This window comes from Aphis gossypii, chromosome X, assembly GCF_020184175.1.
Source record: "Aphis gossypii isolate Hap1 chromosome X, ASM2018417v2, whole genome shotgun sequence".
In the NCBI taxonomy this organism is placed as follows: Eukaryota; Metazoa; Arthropoda; class Insecta; order Hemiptera; family Aphididae; genus Aphis; species Aphis gossypii.
The window spans coordinates 64,336,008-64,358,078 of record NC_065533.1 but is presented as its reverse complement, the minus strand read 5'-3'; the positions used below and the strand labels follow the sequence as shown (position 1 = coordinate 64,358,078).

General features: G+C 31.3%; 3 protein-coding genes and 1 pseudogene across 4 annotated transcripts in view; 3 read left to right on the top strand and 1 right to left on the bottom strand.

Annotated features, from left to right (window-relative positions):
- Positions 1-1,067: 1,067 nt before the first annotated feature.
- LOC126551932 (uncharacterized) lies at positions 1,068-1,981 on the top strand. The gene is made up of 4 exons (XM_050206321.1): positions 1,068-1,183; positions 1,326-1,418; positions 1,487-1,689; positions 1,781-1,981. The coding sequence occupies exons 1-4, from the start codon at positions 1,130-1,132 to the stop codon at positions 1,947-1,949; spliced, it is 519 nt and encodes a 172-aa protein (XP_050062278.1). The 5' UTR covers positions 1,068-1,129; the 3' UTR covers positions 1,950-1,981.
- A 3,313-nt stretch (positions 1,982-5,294) lies between these two features.
- LOC126551941 (baculoviral IAP repeat-containing protein 7-like) lies at positions 5,295-6,767 on the top strand. 2 transcript variants are annotated; one of them, XM_050206332.1, is made up of 3 exons: positions 5,298-5,709; positions 5,928-5,946; positions 6,670-6,767. In XM_050206332.1, exons 1-3 carry the CDS (start codon positions 5,568-5,570, stop codon positions 6,755-6,757), a joined length of 249 nt encoding a protein of 82 aa, XP_050062289.1. In that variant the 5' UTR covers positions 5,298-5,567; the 3' UTR covers positions 6,758-6,767. The 2 variants fall into 2 exon arrangements, 1 of the variants encoding a protein (XP_050062289.1); XR_007605796.1 differs by lacking the exon at positions 5,928-5,946 and having other exon boundaries at positions 5,295-5,709; positions 6,539-6,767.
- A 12,978-nt stretch (positions 6,768-19,745) lies between these two features.
- On the top strand, positions 19,746-20,879 carry LOC126552664 (uncharacterized; annotated as a pseudogene).
- A 92-nt stretch (positions 20,880-20,971) lies between these two features.
- The window catches only part of LOC126552663 (uncharacterized), a 1,247-nt gene continuing 147 nt past the window's right edge, over positions 20,972-22,071 (bottom strand). Inside the window, exons 1-2 of the mRNA XM_050207371.1 lie at positions 21,909-22,071; positions 20,972-21,741 (exon numbers count right to left, since the gene is read on the bottom strand). The exon at positions 21,909-22,071 is cut by the window's right edge and continues 147 nt beyond it. Coding sequence (XP_050063328.1) covers positions 20,972-21,741; positions 21,909-22,071 — 933 coding nt within the window. The remainder of the gene's footprint in view (positions 21,742-21,908) is intronic.

Sequence of the window (22,071 nt, the reverse complement as noted above, 5' to 3'; positions counted from 1 at the left end):
ACATAGTGTTTTTACTGAACTAGCTGTATGTCTAATTCTTAATACTACCACAACCCATTTTATATTAAACTATTTGGGTGTAGCCCCCAAAATATACATACGTGTTATGATAAACAGGAAATTCGACTATACGTTTCTATTTCATATTTTACTATAACCAATTATTTAAATACATATTTTTTTTAAATATATATATATTATATATATAAACGATTATTAAAACTATGTTCGTAATCCAATTATTTAATATATTAATATTTATTATTCTAAATCTAACCAACTAATATCAGCTCAGGGCAACAGGAATGAAGTAATGTAATATGTCAGATTTCTACATAGTGTTTTTACTGAACTAGCTGTATGTCTAATTCTTAATACTACCACAACCCATTTTATATTAAACTATTTGGGTGTAGCCCCCAAAATATACATACGTGTTATGATAAACAGGAAATTCGACTATACGTTTCTATTTCATATTTTACTATAACCAATTATTTAAATACATTTTTTTTAATCTTTAAAATATATGTGTATATATATATAAACGATTATTTAAACTATGTTCGTAATCCAATTATTTAATATATTAATATTCATTATTCTAAATCTAACCAACTAATATCAGCTTAGGGCAACAGGAATGAAGTAATGTAATATGCAGGATTTCTACATACGAACTAGCTGTATGTCTAGTTCTTAATACTACCACAACCGCTTTTATATTAAACTATTTGGGCGGCGTAGTCTCCAAAATATACGTACGTTTCTATTTCATGTTTACTATCACCAATTATTTAATTTTAATCTTACCTTGCTAAATTTACGTACCTTGCTAAATTGTATATAACCTTTCAAATCTGACATTGAAATGTAGAAGTCAATTACATTCTTTTAGATACAAATTGCACTTGTTATTACATTCTATTTTTCGAATTGAAAAGACGTACCTTTCAAATTTTATTCTAGTTAGTGTTTTAGCTGAACTGATTATTTTAGACTTAAGAGGGGGAGTAGAAGTGGTTATATATATATATAAGAGACTCATCGATACAGTATATTCAGTTTACTTCAACACATTTACAATCTAGACTTTTTTTTTTAATAAAATTAATTTAATTTTGAAAAAATGTCCTGCTACTCATTTAAAAGCGATGACGAGGAGTCGGTTGTATTTTCCGAAGTAAGTAAAAAAAAAACATTATTTTTTATTTTTTTTTTTATTATAATATAATATATAATTATTTTAATTAAAAGACATTAAATATTTTATGAAAAATTTATTTTGTAAACCGTCATCAGCTTATCGTCTATTTTAATTATAGGATAATATTGCAACAACATCTCAAAAAAAAGGTACATCGAAAAGGTTAGCTGTAAAACCGGAGAAGAAACCAGTATCGAAAAAGACGAAAAAGGTGAGTTATATAAATTTATGACATATTACGAAAAAGTAAAAAAATATAATTTAATTATTATTTTATAGAGCACTGCTATTTGTTATACAGACAAAATATTAGATTTAATAACAGATCCAACTATACCAACCGATGCAGAGAACACCTTGAATATAAAAAAGGATGATTGTTCATTAACGGTTAAGACACCTGTAGACAATACGGCTGTAGATTACTGGACTATAGCACATTATAAATGTGCTAAAATTGATAAAGTTGCTCTGCAAGATAGGTAATAATAATAATAATAATAATATATATATATTTAACTAAAGTGAAATATTTATAATAAAATTTAATTTAACCTAACCTAACTTTTTTAGATGGAAGCATGCTGAATGCTCACTCAAAATATCTTTAACAGGGCAGCATCCGGATGATTTAACTACAGCCAAAGAAATGGTGACTCTCATTCAATCTGTTTTCGACAAAATGATGCGACATCCCGCCAAGAAGCTAATCAGACACAAACCAAAAAAAATAAACTTATAAAATGTATGTAATAGGATATGGTGTTGGATTAATTTTATTTAATAAAAAAAAAAAATTTTATATTTATATTTATTTTTTATTATTTAGATAAAAAAATAAATAATAATAATTCATTTATAGGTTAAAATAAAAATAAAAATAAAAACAAAAAAAAAAAAATAAAAATAAAAATATTGAAAGTTAGTATACAAGTGGTATTAATTTTTACATCACTAAATCTTGTAATATCATGTTCGACAATGAATTAAAATGAAATTGTAATAACTCGTACATAAATGAACAATCTTCACTTTGTATATTGCTGTAGCTGAAATCATAATTTTGAATATATTGATTTGTAAATTCGTTTCGTTGACAAGATGATGGTAACCCATTTACGTCAGACTTAATTAACGTATAAGCTGTATCAAACGTTTTTTGGTATGATTCCAATTTTTTCTGTTTTTCAACAATATACAAGTCAATACAATGTTGTAATTGTTTCAAACGATGAAGATCAATATGAGATAATGTTATATAATTATCATTGGAATATAAAACTATAGTTGATTGGTTTACATTAACAGAGTAGAAAAAATTATCAGCTATCTTAACACGTTTACAACGAGTATGCAAATTTTCGATAATTGTATTAAAATTGTTTTCGCATATTAACTTACACCACTGATCAAGATCTAACGTTACAACTTTTTTAGTTAATTTACATTCTAATAATATAATAATTGAAATTTGCTTATTAACTAGAAGTCCAACGGTTACACTTTTCTTACTAAAAGGACGAATATCGAACACAGATTTTGATACAACGATTGATGGATTCATATTGATAAAATAAAAAAAACAGTAAACAGTATTTTTTTTCTAGAAATATGAATATGATCACTAGACAGCTTAGATTGAACGATGGTTGAATATTAACTGAACTGTCTGAACTGAAATGAATTCAATAAAACGACTTTTATCTATAATTTATTAAAAAAAAAAAAAATGAAATTATTGTGTAACCTGAATGTTTAACTTACAAGGGAAATAAATAGTGTTGAAGTGTGTATACACTGTTTAAACTTTATGTGTAACAGGGGAAAAAATAATTGGTTAAAGGCGGAAACTATATCTTAAATTTTAAAAATCTCCGCAGTCAAAAGTGCGCAGAACATACATTATGGTTTTTGAGAATCAGTGTTTTTTACTAGTACAGCGGAGAAAAAAAAAGTTTGAGGGGGAAAATCCCCCTTAAAATTTTACAATCTCCGCAGTCAAAAGTGCGCAGAACATACATTATGGTTTTTGAGAATCAGTGTGTTTTTACTGGTACAGCGGAGAAAAAAAAGTTTGAGGGGGAAAATCCACCTAAAAATTTTAAAATCACCGCAGTCTGGTAGAGCGGAGAAAAAAAAAGTTTGAGGGGAAAAATCCCCCTTAAAAATTTGCAATCTCCGCAGTCAAAAGTGCGCAGAACATACAAATGTATACTACTTGATTTATTCCCAATTTTGTGATACTTAAACAGGCATCATGTCGAGCTAACCATCGAGTATCAGAAAGTCTTTTGATTGATACATTACCAGTTTCCTTTAAAAATGTAGATAAAATATTCCATCTGTGTGTAGAAACTGAGAAAAAAGCATATATATTTTGAATCAAATTAAAAAAAGTATTTGCCCTAGTACAACAACCTGCTGCACATTTACCAACCAGATTTAACGAGTGGGCAGTACAAGGGACGTAAACTGCATATGTGCAGGTTTTTTTAATTTGAGCTTGGAGTCCAGAATATATTCCAGACATGTTCATAGCATTGTCGTAGGATTACCCGCGACAATGTGTAATATCCAATCCATCAATCCATTTGAATCAATAAACTTTAAAATACTATCAGCTAAATCTTTAGATTTATGACCAATATTTGATAAAAACATAAAAAAAACCTTTCTACAGGTTCCCATTTTCTTTTATATACCTAAATATGATAGAAAGTTGATCATAATGGGAAATATCCGGAGTGGAATTGACTACAATTGAAAAATACTTTTCTTGTTTGATTTCATTTATTATAGTTTGGAATACTTTTTTACTCATTTATATTATAAATTCTTAAACGTAGCAAATGACACATATGATGTAGAGCCTTTACCCTTATTAGCATAGTCTGAAATATTTTTAGCTAAGAAGGAGTCAAACTCAGTAATGAGTCCAAGACTCATAATAAAGTTACCTCCATGTATGATCCAAATTCATCTTCAGCGCTTCTAAATGATAATCCTCACAAACACAGTGATTTTACTACTGCGACTACTCTAATTAAAACATCTTTCCAGTATTTTGATTCAGTATCCATTTGAATCCCCATCTGATTGTCAAAATACGACCCAATACATTTGCTCTTAGTTTTAATTTAAGAACACAATTATTATGGCTAGTATAATTTTCATATTGTTGCAATTATTCTTCCCCTTTCCACCAATTACAAAAGACAGTTGTTGAAAAACTTGTTGTTTCACTATATAATCTACAAGGAATACAAAATAAGCTGTTTGTACTTTTAGAATAAGCTATATAATTTCTTTTTAAAGATTTTTCGTTAATTAATTTTGTATTGAAGAAATTTCTTGATAAATATCTGTTATATGTACAATGTACATAAGTACTACTCCTAGACTATTTTTTTATACGTCCATTTTGTATTGGAAAAATGTATATTTAAATTCTGTATAAATCTTTATAATGCAATGTTATCTCTAATAGATTCATTAATTACCCATAGAGCTGGATTATCAGTAGTATACATTTGTATGTTCTGCGCACTTTTGACTGCGGAGATTGCAAATTTTTAAGGGGGATTTTTCCCCTCAAACTTTTTTTTTCTCCGCTCTACCAGACTGCGGTGATTTTAATATTTTTAGGTGGATTTTCCCCCTCAAAATTTTTTTCTCCGCTGTACCAGTAAAAAAACACTGATTTTCAAAAACCATAATGTATGTTCTGCGCACTTTTGACTGCGGAGATTGTAAAATTTTAAGGGGGATTTTTCCCCTCAAACTTTTTTTTTCTCCGCTGTACCAGTAAATAACACTGATTCAAAAAACCATAATGTATGTTCTGCGCACTTTTGACTGCGGAGATTTTTAAAATTTAAGGTATAGTTTCCGCCTTTAACCAATCATTTTTTCCCCTGTTACACATAAAGTTTAAACAGTGTATACACACTTCAACACTATTTATTTCCCTTGTAAGTTAAACATTCAAGTTACACTGTGATTTCATTTTTTTTAATAAATTATAGATAAAAGTCGTTTTATTGAATTCATTCCACTTCAGACAGTTCAGTTAATATTCAACCATCGTTCAATCAGGTTCTGTTAGTTTTAATCAAGTTTAATTCATTTAAGTTTTTTTTATTTTTTTTTTTTATAAAAAATGAATTTTCAACAAATTAACAACAGTTTTTGTTCACTTGTTTCGTTAGTACGAAACAATGCATATCCTACATATCCAGAATTCACTACATTTATATCAAGATTGAAAACATTCAATTTATTTCCGTTGACTTCATCTCAAGATAAATACTCATTAGCTGAAAGCGGTTTTATATATTCAGGGAAAAAAAGATATTGTTGAATGTTTTTGCTGCGGTATTATATTGCATCGTTGGAAAAAGAAGATAATCCATGGATTGAACATTCAAGATGGAATCCGAAATGTGTTTTTGTATTATTATCAAAAGGAAATCAGTTTGTTGAAAATGTAGTAAAAAAATATGGTAAGATTATCGATATTTGTGATTGTGATTGTGGATCAAGGTCATATGATACTGTTGTTTAGTTCATTTAACTTTTTATATTTCAATAAAAAAAAATCTGAATTTAAAAAACTTAAATGTGTTAATAACTTATTTAATACCTCGTGAACGTATAGCCTAGTGGGATAACGCGTCTAATTTAAATTTAATATGTTAATGATTTTTAAAAAATGTTTCAGGTTCTATCGAATTAGGTAGGTAAGTATAATAACTCTTTACTGTTTATCCAACTAGACACTATACGTTCACATTTTTTTTTCTTTTTTTTCTTTTTTAACCTTACATTTGTTTAGTATATAACATGTATGGATAAACAAAACTTGTTAGTTTGAGCTAAGCTGTCTAGTGATCATATTCATATTTCTAGAAAAAAATACTGTTTACTGTTTTTTTTTATTTTATCAATATGAATCCATCAATCGTTGTATCAAAATCTGTGTTCGATATTCGTCCTTTTAGTAAGAAAAGTGTAACCGTTGGACTTCTAGTTAATAAGCAAATTTCAATTATTATATTATTAGAATGTAAATTAACTAAAAAAGTTGTAACGTTAGATCTTGATCAGTGGTGTAAGTTAATATGCGAAAACAATTTTAATACAATTATCGAAAATTTGCATACTCGTTGTAAACGTGTTAAGATAGCTGATAATTTTTTCTACTCTGTTAATGTAAACCAATCAACTATAGTTTTATATTCCAATGATAATTATATAACATTATCTCATATTGATCTTCATCGTTTGAAACAATTACAACATTGTATTGACTTGTATATTGTTGAAAAACAGAAAAAATTGGAATCATACCAAAAAACGTTTGATACAGCTTATACGTTAATTAAGTCTGACGTAAATGGGTTACCATCATCTTGTCAACGAAACGAATTTACAAATCAATATATTCAAAATTATGATTTCAGCTACAGCAATATACAAAGTGAAGATTGTTCATTTATGTACGAGTTATTACAATTTCATTTTAATTCATTGTCGAACATGATATTATAAGATTTAGTGATGTAATATAAAAAAAAAGTTTCTTAATTTATTTTAATTTATCGTTCTTGTTTAAAAAAGAAAAAAAAATAAATGTGAAATTAATACCACTTGTATACTAACTTTCAATATTTTTATTTTTATTTTTTTTTTTTATTTTTATTTTTACCTATAAATTAATTATTATTTTTTTTTTTTATCTAAATAATAAAAAATAAATATAAATATGAAAATTTATTTTTTATTAAATAAAATTAATCCAATACCATATCCTATTACATACATTTTATAGTTTTATTTTTTTTGGTCTGTGTCTGAGAAGCTTCTTGGCGGGATGTCGCATCATTTTGTCGAAAACAGATTGAATGAGCGTCACCATTTCTTTGGCTGTAGTTAAATCATCTGGATGCTGTCCTGTTAAAGATATTTTGAGTGAGCATTCAGCATGCTTCCATCTAAAAAAGTTAGGTTAGGTTAAATTAAATTTTATTATAAATATTTCACTTTAGTTAAATATATATATTATTATTATTATTATTACCTATCTTGCAGAGCAACATTAGCAATTTTAGCACATTTATAATGTGCTATAGTCCAGTAATCTACAGCCGTATTGTCTACAGGTTTATACAGACAACCGTTCAAGCCCCCTCACCACGTCAAGGTGAGTCCCTGGAGGGGGGTTAGCCCTGGCGGCTGATTGACGCCGCCTACAGGGACACGCTATTCCCGAATACCTGGTGAAAGTACTGAGGTCGTTTATGCAATCGAGGAAGTTGGTAATCAGCGAAGGCATTTGTCTGCCTGTTACGCGTGGTGTCCCCCAAGGATCGGTGCTGGGTCCCACGCTTTGGAACCTATTTTACGACGGCGTACTTCGACTGCCGGTTTGCGAGGGCATCAGGTTAGTAGCCTTCGCAGATGACGTTGCTGTTGTGGCTGCTGCACGTAATATTTAAATCATCGAGCTGCTAACCAACTCTACTCTCGCTGATATTGCGGATTGGATGTCTAACAACGGCCTCCAGCTCACGCCCGAAAAGTCGGAGTGCGTAGTTCTTACAAAAAAATACGTCTATCGAGACCCCGAACTGTATATACACGGCTGTCTGGTACCTGTGAGAAGATCCGTGAGGTACTTGGGTGTCCACCTTGATACAAGACTCTCATTCAGGGAGCATGTGGTGACGGTGGCTGCCAGCGCGAGGAAGGCTGTTGCAGCGCTCGGGAAACTTATGCCGAACGTCGGCGAACCCTCACAATGTAATGATGAGCATGGTGCACAGTCGGCTGTTGTATTGCGCCCCGGTTTGGGCAGACGGCGGCCAACTTGTACAGAAGTACAAAGATATGCTACTACAGACCCAGAGGTGCGCAGCTCTTAGAGTGGCAAGATGCTATAGAACAGTGTCCGACATGGCAGCTCTAGTTCTCGCCAGAATGCCGCTCGCTATCCTACAAGCCTCAGCCCGGAAAAGTGCTGTGGAGGCGAGAAAGGCTGGAGCAGTCCGCACGAAGCATGAAATCGTAGAAGACATTATTAGCAAATGGCAGTTGCTATGGGACTCAACTACTACGAAGGCAGTGTCGACCAAGCGTATAATACCAAGTCTGTGAAGATGGTGGTTTCATGGACCCAAGGAAGTTAGTTTCCACATGGCCCAGGTACTCACGGGCAATGGCTGTTTTCAACAGTACCTATGGTCTATAAATAGAAAACTTCGCCCAGTTTGGCTATTGTGTCCTGCAGAGTCTGATGACGCGGATTACACGCTGTTCGACTGCATGTTTTGGATCGGCGAGCGAAGGAAACTGGAAGAGTCATTGGGCAGGCCCGCACGTCCCGAAGATGTCCAGAACATACTCTGTGGGGTGGTGCCATTAGAATTACCCGAAGACCTACAATCCAAGCGGGGAATCGTTTTAGCCGCCAACAGGAGGAGAGAGCTCTTCATCCAGATGGTCGAGGATATCATGGGCCGAAAGGAGGGAATGGAAAGAGAGCGACAGCACGCTGTTGGATAAGCGGAGCACTACACCTTTTTTAGTAATTAATGCAATTAACGCACTTAGTTAAGCATTGTTGTTGTGGGCTGAATGGCCAATGCAGGGTGGTTAGAGGCCCCTAGTTTTTTTTGTAATGTTGTTGCATGGTCTATTTGTTCTTATTATTTGTAATGTACTTCTGATTTTATTTCAATAAATGATGCGTCCAGAGAGACAGCAATGGGGAAACCTAATACCCTCCCTGCGTCGCGATTAAATCACGAAAAAAAAAAAGAAAAAGGTGTTACTAATACACCTAAATTTCCAGTTACAGCCTTAAGCAGTTGCGGTTTTGAAGGTGAGGCAAGTGAGGCGGTGCCTGATCTGAAATTTTGTAGTAAATAATACTCTAAAAGTATAATTCATAGCTCACCGATAGCACACATTTCACCAACAATTTTTGACGTATTTATGGTTTTATTTGAAAAAATAATCTTGTTTACGAAGTTTAATTATATGAATTATCATTTATTTTACTATTGTATAATATTATTCCGCGTTTATTACCAAAAATAGTGATAAACCGATAAGAAATGTACGAAATAATTATTACGTAAACAAACCCTCATATTTCAGCCGGCGGCAATATTCCGATGACGTCGGAGAGGCACCGTGTAACGTCGCCTCTGAATTGTTACTTGTGTACATGAATTACACACACACACATGTAAGTACGTGAATGCACGCGACTATTAAATAAGCAAAATTGCGCATGCGTAATGATCATCGTGAGGCTCGTTTTTCATCGCCTCTGAGTACTGAAAATAGATGAGTAGGTAATATGGTCAGCTCGCAGCTGTAATTGCAGCATGATAAACAACAACACATAGATATAGATAATCATAAACTGTTACTATTGTCACAGAGCCTAATGAAACCGATTTCAATATAAGTTTAATTTTTGTTATGAAGGGAGGGGAAGTAATACATACGTTGCCTCACTAAAAAAATACATTCAAAACCGCCACTGGCCTTGAGTTTAATTACCTAATTAGTAATTACCGTGTTTACCCAAAACATTTTTTGGGTTGCTGCTAATTATTCAAAATTGTTGGTTGATAAGTAGGTATTTAATTTCAAATTGAGCTAAGACTACTAATTTACAATTATTTCTGAATACATATCATATTATGAATAAACAAAGTAATAAATAGCAAAGTATAATGCTATTTTTTCCATCTACAAAATAACAGTATATTATATAGTTAATAAAACAACCACTAATATGAAATAATAAAAATATGATTGCACAATGTCTTTATGTTATTTAGATAGTATCTGTACATCATTTGTATGTTGTTACATTATATGCAGAGGTCATCAAACTTGTTTATAGCAAGGAGGCCATAAAAAAGTTTACATTTTTTTACATATTCAATGGTTGTTATTAATATATTATTTAATTGTAATATATAAATTATAAACTCACTATGCAAGCCACATAAAACTGCATCACAGTTATGTATAAATAAACAATTTGAGAATAACTATATTTATGTCATGAAAAAAATTATTATATTGAGTGATCATAATTGTTAGCTAAAAATTCAAACACTGTATTTTACACATATCACAGACCTGCTTTCAGTTTTTCAATTAGGTAGGAATGAAAATAATTAATGCAAGTATAAAAAGGTGGGCAAGTGGATGTCGCTCTACTGTACAGCAGGTTACAAGTGGGTCACTGTAATGGATGTGATTAAATTTGAAATTAATGATATAATATCATTGTATATTAAAACGATTCTGAGCAAAGATTATATGTTTGGAATATTACTATAGGTATAAGGTAGGCATATTTTATGATATTATTGTGATTAAACTATTAAAGTTATTACTTTTAGTACAGCTCAAAATATACGAGAATTACTTTTACAATAATCAACAGCAAAAGAAAAAGGCCCAGTGTCTCCCAAGCCTTGGTCTTTACAATATAAAATAATATAATAATTGTATACCTACAATAATTTCTACATATACAGTACTTCTACTACAGAAAATTAATCAAGTTTACAGTGATGGGAAATAACGCGTTCACATGAACGCTATCCATATTGTGTGAACTTGACATGAACGAGATCGATTTTCAAGAAATGAACTTGAACGTGAACTAAATTCTTATTAATTATGATTTTGAACGTTTTGGGTTCGTTCATTGATAATTTAATTTTCATAGAACAGGCTATACGATAACGTTTTGAAATGTTATGTAGCCGATCAGGTGCCTTCTCAAGAATCAAAAGATATAATTTGTTTTTAATTTTGTTTATTTTTAGTTTGGATATTTATGTTTGCCCTGAAATTACGACACCGTTGATCACCAATATAATAATAAGAATACTATATATATCATTTATAGTATTGGTATATTATTATAGTTCTGTTGTAACTTGACATAATAAAATAAACTATAAAGTGTTATAAATAACATTCCCAAAACACGTTCATACAAATCATTTTATGCTGTATACAGAGTGTTCCACAGAATACAAGTTGATTGGAAAAATATAAAACTAGTTTTATCACGCAATCAAAATTATTTTTAAATATGATTTTATTTTCGTTTATTAATCAACATTATATATGCAATATCCATGTCCCTGACCACTACGAACCTAGTGGCGGTTAAATTCCAATACACACGGAACTGCAGTAATGCACGTTTTTGACTTTTGTGTCGCGACTTGCAGATTATAGGACATAACCTATCGGCTAACTATTATTATTTATTTAGTATTCACCCATTTGGTTATTTATTTTATTTATTATAATAATAAAATGTCTGACAATAATGATACTGTCGATATTGATGACCAAACAAGAGTTGAAAGTGATTTATTTCGTGGTTATTCAAAGTTATTAAAAATCGAAAAAAGTTAAATCGAATAGTTCAGTCAATTTATATTTTGAATGTTTACTTTGTAAGCCAAGTAGTAAACTTTATAGTGCATCAAAGAAATCTTTGACAAATTTAAAGAGACACATTGAGGTATGTTTAAATAATATTTTAATATTTTTATATTTATCATTTTATTTAAAGTTAATTAACAATACATTTAAGTAGGTACTAAAAGTATACTTCTTAATAACTATTATATAATAAATTTTAATTACAACCTAATAAATGTTCGTTTCTAAGAAAAGAAGTATTGTATTTAGGACATGTAATCAACGAGACCGGGATTTCTCACGATCCAAGTAAGATCAAATGTATCAAAAATTATCCGAAGCCGAAAAATGCTAAAGATATTAAATCTTTTCTAGGTCTACTAAATTATTATAGGCAGTTTGTAGATAATTTCGCAAAAATCGCCAAACCACTGACCTATTTACTTAAAAAAGACGTAACGTTCTGCTGGACGGACAAATGCGATAACGCAAAGTTAAGAATTAAAAAATAAACTCATAAATCCACCATTGTTAACTTATCCAGATTGGGAGAAAGGAAAATTTAAATTAATGACCGACGCAAGTCAATTTGCTATAGGTGCAGTGCTATCCCAAGGCGAGTCGTTGCATGAAAAACCTATTGCATATGCTAGTAGAACATTGAATAAAGCAGAAACTAATTACAGCGTTATACAGAAAGAACTTTTGGCCATTATTTGGGCCGTAAAACATTTCAGACCGTATCTCTATGGTCGAAATTTTTCCATTATTACTGACCATCGACCACTTACCTACTTGTTCGGGTTGAAGGACGCTTCCTCTCAATTAATGCGATGTCGCCTCCAATTATTCGAATACGATTACGAGATCATTTATCGATCAGGGACATTACACTCAAATGCCGACTGCTTATCACGCATACGCATGGTAAAAAGCGAAACTAGCTTCGTAGACTTCGAATCACGAGAAAAACACGCTATAATAAATTCAAACTTTTCCGAGGTCGACGGAAGTATTTTAAACGCTACGCAAAGCGAGAACCTGTTCTTACCAATACCCAATAACGGAATTATAACTCATAAAGCAATACGAGAAATTCTAATAAACAAAAAAATTCCAAATCCAGTTTTCGACATTACGAAACAATTTATTATAAATAAACGTGAGGATCAATTAATCATACTTTTTGAAGTACCCAGTAATAATAAGGAACTCAACGCCCAAGCGTATTATAAAATAATCACTGACATTAAGGGGTTCTGTATAGATAACCAAATAGACAATTTCTCAACCATAAGAATGGAAGGCCTAACAACATTAACCAGTTTCGAAAGAATAAGGAAAATGTTTAAATACATTTTTAAAGAAACAAATGTTAAAATTATTGTGTATAAGGAACATGATTTTTCTGATGAAGAAAAACGATCGATCATTGCCGAATATCATAACACTCCATTAGGGGGACACTCGGGATTTTCTAGAACTATTAAACGAATGAAATTACATTACCACTGGAAAGATTTAAAGGGGAATGTAAAAGATTATATACGTAAATGTGACATTTGTCAAAAAACAAAATCGCATGGTAAAACTGAACAACCAATGATGATAACGACAACAGCTAATAGACCGTTCGAACGTATCTGTTTAGATATAGTAGGACCATTGCCCATCACTCCGTCGCAAAATACATAATATATATTAACTATTCAAGACGAGTTGAGTCGTTATGCTCTGGGCCCATAGGCGTGCGCACGGGTAGGGCTGATTGGGCTATAGCCCCACCTGAGCCTTTTTTTTATACTTGGGACCTAAGAAAGTAATAAGGTGTTATACGTGTTGTAACCACAGAATAATAATAATAATAATTATTCTGTGTTGTAACCGTAGAAAATTGATAAAAAAATAAATCAAAATCATAGATAATATTTAGTATTTACCATCAAAATGTGATAATTTGACCAGTATCATAGAATACCACGATTTAAGATAATATGGTGGCCCGACGAATCATGTAAAGTGTCTACCGAAATCACTATTAAAAACAGCTGGAAAATTCTCCACTAGCGCTTGAATGTAATAGTGACTATTATAGCTTATAAGCATATAACAATATGTTTAATCTTTATCTTAAACGATTACCTATTGGCTATTGGTTATCTACTGATTACTATTTATCATTTTTAATATTTGTGCATGCTTTATCATCTGTTATCACTATTCCGTTTATTTTATCGTTTTAAATGGATACGTTTTATTTACCTAAAATAAGTTTTATATATTATTATCTAATAAGATTGCTATAATAACAATGTTAATATGTTATTATACCATCTACGTATTACGTTTACGTACTGTTAAGTTGTGAATGTGATTTCTACTCTGTGTTCATATTAATAGGTACCTAACTAATAATTATTAAAAAGTTGTTTCTTGTTTCTAACGTGTGTCTTGTGTACAAGTTATAACGCACTTTTTTCAATATGTCTTTTCAAAATGATGAAGAATATTGTCCATGTGGTAGATTGAAAGCTAAATTCAATAACGTAAACTGGCGACGTCACATAACAACATGCCGGATCAAAAAAGCAAAATTAAATAATAAATCCATTAAGTCGTTTTTTTCTAATAAATCTTCTTTGCTGGGTTCTGGATCTTCTTCTAGTATTAGTATTTCAAATAATGTTGAGAAAATCGATATAGCTTTGGTTCATAACGCTAATGCTTCCAACAATGAATCAGTATTATCAGGTAAAAATTGATTTTTATGAATGGTTATATACTATAGTGCTTAATGCTTATTGCTTATTAAACAAATATGTCTTCAAATATAGACGATGAAGTGTCTGACAATAATGATACTGTCGATATTGATGACCAAACAAGAGTTGAAAGTGATTTATTTCGTGGTTATTCAAAGTTATTAAAAATCGAAAAAAGTTAAATCGAATAGTTCAGTCAATTTATATTTTGAATGTTTACTTTGTAAGCCAAGTAGTAAACTTTATAGTGCATCAAAGAAATCTTTGACAAATTTAAAGAGACACATTGAGGTATGTTTAAATAATATTTTAATATTTTTATATTTATCATTTTATTTAAAGTTAATTAACAATACATTTAAGTAGGTACTAAAAGTATACTTCTTAATAACTATTATATAATAAATTTTAATTACCTGTTTTTAATTAATATTATTTGATATTTTCATAGAAAATACACAAATACAATTCAAGACCTTTTTAGCTGATATTGAGGAAGCAAAAATAAAGAACAGTGATCACATAATTATTCTAAAAAGCGCAGTATAGATGACTCTTCTACTTTTCAGCCTCAGTTAAAACAAGTACACATTGACCGTTATGGATCTGGTAAGACCGCACCAATTACACAACAAATTCTAGACAATGCTTTAATTAAATTTGTTGTTGATGAAATTCAACCTTTACAAATAGTTGATAAACCATCCTTTATAGAATTGGTACTTCTTGGGTTACCAAAAGATATAAAAATTATGTGTAAAAAAACTTTATCAATTAAAATTGAACAATCTGTTTTGGATATGAAAAATGATCTGATAGAAAAGTTAAGCAAAGTGTCATATGTTGCAACTACAGCTGATACCTGGTCTAATGGTAAAATAAGTTATCTTGGTATTACTGTGCATTGGATTGATCCAAAAACTCTGTCACGTTGTAATGGAGCCCTTGCATGTACCCGTTTAAAAGGCCTCATACTTATGTTGTGCTAGCTCAGTTATTATTCAACACATATGTGTCTTTTAAAATAAAAAATAAAGTTATAAAAACAACTACCGATAATGATCGCAATTTTGTGAAAGCTTTCAATGTTTTTGAAGTTGATATAAACGACACAGATGTATGTAGCGATGAAGCAGATGATAGTGATACAGAATTTATTGAATTATTTGATATATTATCTACTTCAAATACATACATGAATGATGATGACTTTAACAATATACATCTGCCCCCACATTTTCGTTGTGCAAGTCATACGTTGGACTTGGTGGTCAGCAAAGATATTGAAACCTACTTTAACGATAAAAAAACATACTAACAAATTAGATAACCATTTTCTTAAATTAAAAAAACCACACAGGAAAGTATTAGCTAAGTGTCAAAAGGTATGGAATAAAAAAAACCAATCTACTGGAGTAGCAGAATTTATAAAAGAACAATTCAATTTTTATTTGAAAACATCAGTAGAAACGAGGTGGAACGCACAATTTGATTCTCTACAACAAATTAATAATATTTTGAAAAATTCTCAAGGATTAATAAAAATGAATAAAATAATGGATCAATGTGAACTTGGAAGATTGGATTCTAATGAAGTACAACTAATTAATGAATATTGTGAAGTTATGGAACCAATTGCTTCAACATGAGTAAAAAGGGAATGTACATGGGATTTTTTTTACCAACCATACATGCATTAGATAAGAAACTTGACCAGTTAGAAAAGAAAAAATTCATCATTATAACACCATTACTTGAAGCTCTTCATAAATGTTTTAAAAAAAGGTTTGGATTTAAATAAATCAAATAATAAATTTTATGATTATACATTTATACCTAATTACATAATTTTTATTTTATTTTATTTTTGTTTACTTCTAGGTTTGACACAGTATGGATGGAAAAAAGTTTGGTTATTGCTGCATGTTTACACCCATATTTCAAACTTAGTTGGCTTGAAGGAGACAATAAAAGTCTTGCTTAAGTTTGGTTAAAATCAATTTTTGAATGTTTAAGTCGTCAGTCAGATTCAGAAATTGAAGTTGAAAGTTAATGATGACAATTTTGAAAATAACTTTTTTTGTTCGCCTACTAATCATTTGGCCAATTCAATATCTACTGATCAACTGCAATTATACTTAAATAGTAACGATAAAGAACTGCAAAGTTTAATCAATTGGCCCATGGTTAGAGAGAAATTTATACAGTATAACTGTGGAATGCCATCAAGTGCACCGGTCGAGAGATTGTTCAGTACAGGAGGAAACACAATGACTGTCAAAAGACATAGACTATCGGATACAACACTTGAAAATCTTGTTTTACTGAAACAAAATAATAAAATAATGACCTGAGGGCTATAGCTGAAATTAAATATTACATAATAATATAGGTACAATTATTTGATAAAAGCTATTTTAACAGTTATCACTTATCCTATTGCCTATTATTTATTAATTATTTGTTATTACTCATTATTTTAAATTTAATTATGTTATATATTTAACTATTATGTTTTACAGTTTACATTTACTAGCATAAAAAAGCACTATTTTATTTTGTTATTTAAAAAACATAATTTATTTTTTGTTTGGATTTTAAAATAATACGTATTAAGTTTTCATTTTATCTTAGTATATTTTTTTGTACCATTATGAATAAATACTAAATAATGTATAAATATTTTTATATTTATTATTTATAACATTCTTTTAACTTTTTAAGTGTAGTTATAATTCTATTGCACATTTGCACTATACAGACATAAATTTGTTTTTTAAACCCATTTTGTTTGGTAACTTTTTATAATTTTTGATCATTTTAAAAATTATGAACTACTGAACTAGGATTTGAACTAGTTCATATTTAATGTCTTGAACTTGAACTTGAACTAATTCATTTTTAGAAAGAACTTTCCCATCACTGCATGTTTAATATAATTTAATATAATATAATATACCTAATACAATATAATACATATACTTAATACAATATAATATACCTGATATAACTTAATATATAAACGTATAAGAGACCATCGCCGAAACTAGGGTCAATTGTTTGAACTAATGTAAAGCGTGTGTTGGCTCGCCTTCGGCTTTAATAATAATAAATTAATGGGCCTTAGCGGCCGGGAGGATAGGCAACTTATTGTACTACCGTCCCATGAATAATAATAAAAAGGCAATGGTTGTAATTAGAATTACTAAAAATTTGTATAATAATAATAAATTGACCACTTGATCCAATAGATGTATAAAATTATAGTTTACAATATATCACAGATCAGTAGGTAATATCAGTCAATTTTAATAATATAAATTCCTACAAAAATAGTATACTAAATAATAATAAATGACCCGTCGGTCAAATGACTAGTTTATAATATAATATAGTGCACCACATACCCTTGGGGCTATGGCGTATTGAGGTGCCGGGATCCGTATAATAATCAGTTTAAATACAATAAAAAGTACAGGATTGATCCCGCACACACTCAAGAACGCCGCTAACCTCAACACGAAGAACAATCACAATACACACTGCTACAGCGGACACACAACTCAACAAACCACGAGAAACACAGTCTTCTGCTGGTAATCAATGACCGCTCTAAACTAGGGGAAAAACAATTAAATGATTGGCAATAAATGCGCGAACGATATTTACCAGACAGAAGAAATCACAAAACACAAGAAAAACGTGGTTTACTGGTTTGACAGCTGCAGCAGGAACAAGAAAACAATATGGCACGGCTTGCTGGACAGTGGACAGTGGACAGCGGACAAAAGTAAAGTGAACGAGTTTACATATAACGGACGGGAGAACGAAAAAACTCAAAAGAACGGTCTTTCAGTGTCAACACACTAAACATAAGCAATGGAAAAACTAGAAACTTTGTGACACTGAAAGCATGACTAGATGAAAAACTTAAAGTTTTGAACATAACCGAATAATAAGAAAACATTGATAATGATTCCACAGCTGGCCGGTTGCACACTAACGCCTGATAAGCGTCAGCCGACGAAGACTGCAACTGTGGAACGCACCGTTACGTGCACACAAAAACGATATCCTATAACAAAATGAAACGAAACGGAACATGCTACATTGAATACCAACAGCGTGTATATTATGTTTATGGAATGTGCAACATTAATAATATCTGAAATAAAAATAAAATTTGAGGGGGCTAGCCAAATATTTGGGAGGGAGCTAAGACCCCCAAACCCCACCTAATAGCGCCTATGTAAGAGACACTAACAAGCCATCGCAAAAAGACTATATTTATAACACTAAACTTTGATACCTACGCTCTAAATTGTATTGAGTTTAAAAAAGTGTGAAAATATCTAAGGGAATATTTTGACCAATTTCAAGGTAAAAATTTCGAAAATGAGTAGGTACCGCACAACCACACTCATAGCCACATGCACCACGGCAGTTGATACTCGTATTTTGGAAAAATTATTTGAACATGTTCCGATAGAGAGAGCTCACGCTCTAAATTCTACATAAATGTAAAGACCAGGTGACGTTTATAAAAATATATAAATAGAGTAGTATAAAATGGACAGTTCTGAAACATATCCCCATGACCCGCATGACCATTACTAACCCCATGACCCGCTGAGCCTTACTAACCCCGCAGACCCCTCCGTCCAATACGTGTGTGACGTATGTTCCGCATGACCCATACCGCCCGATCCACTACGTGTGTGACGTATTTTTACACCGCTGCCCCCTGACCATAATGTACCCCCGCCTCCTGCCACAGACCACGCCACTACGTATGTGACGTATTTTTACACCGCCGCCGTGGTTATCAAGTTATCAATTACGCTTATCATATTATTGTACATGCACCATTTACCGTACATAATATTATATTTATTATATTATTTTATTTATAGTATTATATTTCAGTCACCAGTTACATTATGTATCCAACAACGTCTTTAATAACGTTTTACCATCACATAATGCAAAAAATAACAATAATCTGGTGTTAGAATCGAACCGGGTATGTACTACCTCTGTCGTACATATTTGCCCCACTTCAATTCTAACTCCATTGATAATTATTGTTAAAACTGTTATATATAATGCAATTTATTGTAACAAATAACGTCCTGATCAAATTAAAAAGCATCGTCAGTAGAAATATTAAATATTCCATTACATCGACATGCATCGACATGTCCGAGCAGTCTATTGTTATTCACATATATAAGATATGTATTTAAGCCCCTATTTAATCCTTTGTCTTTAAGGAATTTACCCCTACCTATTATTGTCTGAAATGCACATATGCTTGGCTCTACAAGAGCAGACAATCATTCAGTCTGTCCTCAGCCTTATACTGTTTCTCACGTCTCAACCGTTCTCTCGCAGTTTTTATAATTTTTCAGTGTTTAATATTTTTATAAGTGATGGCTGGATCAATCGCTGACAACTCTGCCTTGTATAAAAAGAAGACCTTTACTTATGTGCCACCGACACCACCAGCTGAACTCATCGAATCTACTAGCTACACACTAGACTTTGCATCCCGTAAGTTTGTACATATTGGTTTTGACCCGAGTGAAAAATTACAAGTCGTTGTTCATTTATTAACTTCATCGCGGTACGTGCATATTACTACAGATTTTATGAAAAAAATATCGGGTTCATGGGGCATATCTTGTCGTTCATATCAGACACACCACAAAAATATAAGCGAGTTATATTTTATGAAGACGAAAAAATGAAACTATCGAGTATGACGTACAGCGGAGAAAATGTGTTGGTGATCGAAACAAAAAATCGTGATGGATGTAGAGTACTGTTGAATCGGTGCGACCTTCTTCGATTTCAATATCTCTAATGTTCTATTTTCGAGAGCATCGTGCGAAAAGAAGTATTCACCGCTCTATTGATTATAAAACAATATGAAGAAATTTTCGAGTACCTCGACAAGAAATGTAGACAGCATAAATCACCGCCGAAAACTGTTGACGAGATGGTAGTTTTCATTAAGAACACACAAGACGATCGAGTCGTTAAATCTATACCAAATTTCTCCAATCAAATACAGATGTGTGCAGCTGAACAGTTAGCTGAATCATTGTTACACCAGAGGGCAAACAACTCGCATGAGGTAATTAAAAAATATATTATTATTCCTTAAACAACAATTATTAAATATTTTTTTTTAAATTTTAGTATTCCAATGAAACGACGGTCATTTCGCCAATGTCGTCACCAACACCAATGTCACCACCTACACCGATGTCAACACCACCACCAACATCACCACCACCGAGTTTCACAATGCAATCACCGAGCAGAGCAGTCGATGAAAACGATGGGCCGTTACATTTCAACACGCGATCATTATCGAAAACGTACAACTTCGATTCAGCCGTATCGGAAATGTATTTTGTACCAAAACGTAAACTATTTTAATTTCAGATATGTATTGTGTAAAATAAAAAGACATGTATATAAAAAAAGTATTTTCATTTATTAATATTAAGTTTTACAATATTTACAAGGTTCTTACTTCTCCGTTAAACGGATTGTAAGTTATAATTTGGTCGTGTAATATTAAACAATATGCTGAAGTGGAAGCTGGAAACGCTTCGTCTGCTTCTAGTTCAATCCTTAGTTCGACAGTTGACATTTTTACATTATCGTTCTGCTTGCTCATATCAACAACTATAATCGGACACAGATTTTTGAAATCTGATCGGTTCAGTAGAGGTGTCACTTCGTCATGGCCGTAGTAAGATTTTTGAAACTCTACATAGGCGCGGTATAATGTAGCCAACTTATTCCTGGTAAAGTCGCTTTGGAAATCTTCATAGGGAAACACTTCTGAGTTTAAATAGACCTTCAAGTTTTTAATTTTACAGTGGTCAAAATGTGACATTGTTTTATTCGAGCTATTTTTCCTACCAGTTTGAAATCCGATTATGACATATCTAGGTTTTTCTAATTTGTTAGATGTCTTCACTTTCCAGGAATGCGAAGTGTTTTGAGGTAAAAAAGGATATTCACACAACTCCCACGATCTAAACGCGCATGTCAACGGTTTCTGATTGTTTACTACTTTCAACAATCTTATTTTTTCTTTGTCACTGACCTTGACTATGGGCATTCTCCACAATATTTTTGTTATGTTTATTTTCACGTCTTTTAGTTTAGGAGCGTCTGCGACAACTTCATTATTCTTATACTGCTTAACGGCATTTATATCCAATGATGCTCTGTTTAATATAAGTTGTTGGTTACAATTTATTAAAATACGTTTGTAATCTTCACAAAAACCGAACAAATCTTTAAGATTAATACAACCATTAAAATTGCCGCTTTCAATAAAATCTTTATTAGCATTTTTAATATCGTTATCCCAGCCAGAGTTGTGATGTGATGTAATATTCGTTTTATTATACGAACAATATCCTTTAATGTAGTCGTTATACCTGGATTAGCGAGTTTTTGAATTTGAATGCCGTTTATCTCATATTTCATTTCGGAGAAAAGAAACGCCAGCCCGTTGTTTATAAATCGGATGTCATCAGTAATATCTGCAGGTTTGATTATTGTTCCTTCGATGTAAATATAACTCTCACATGGTAAAGTATA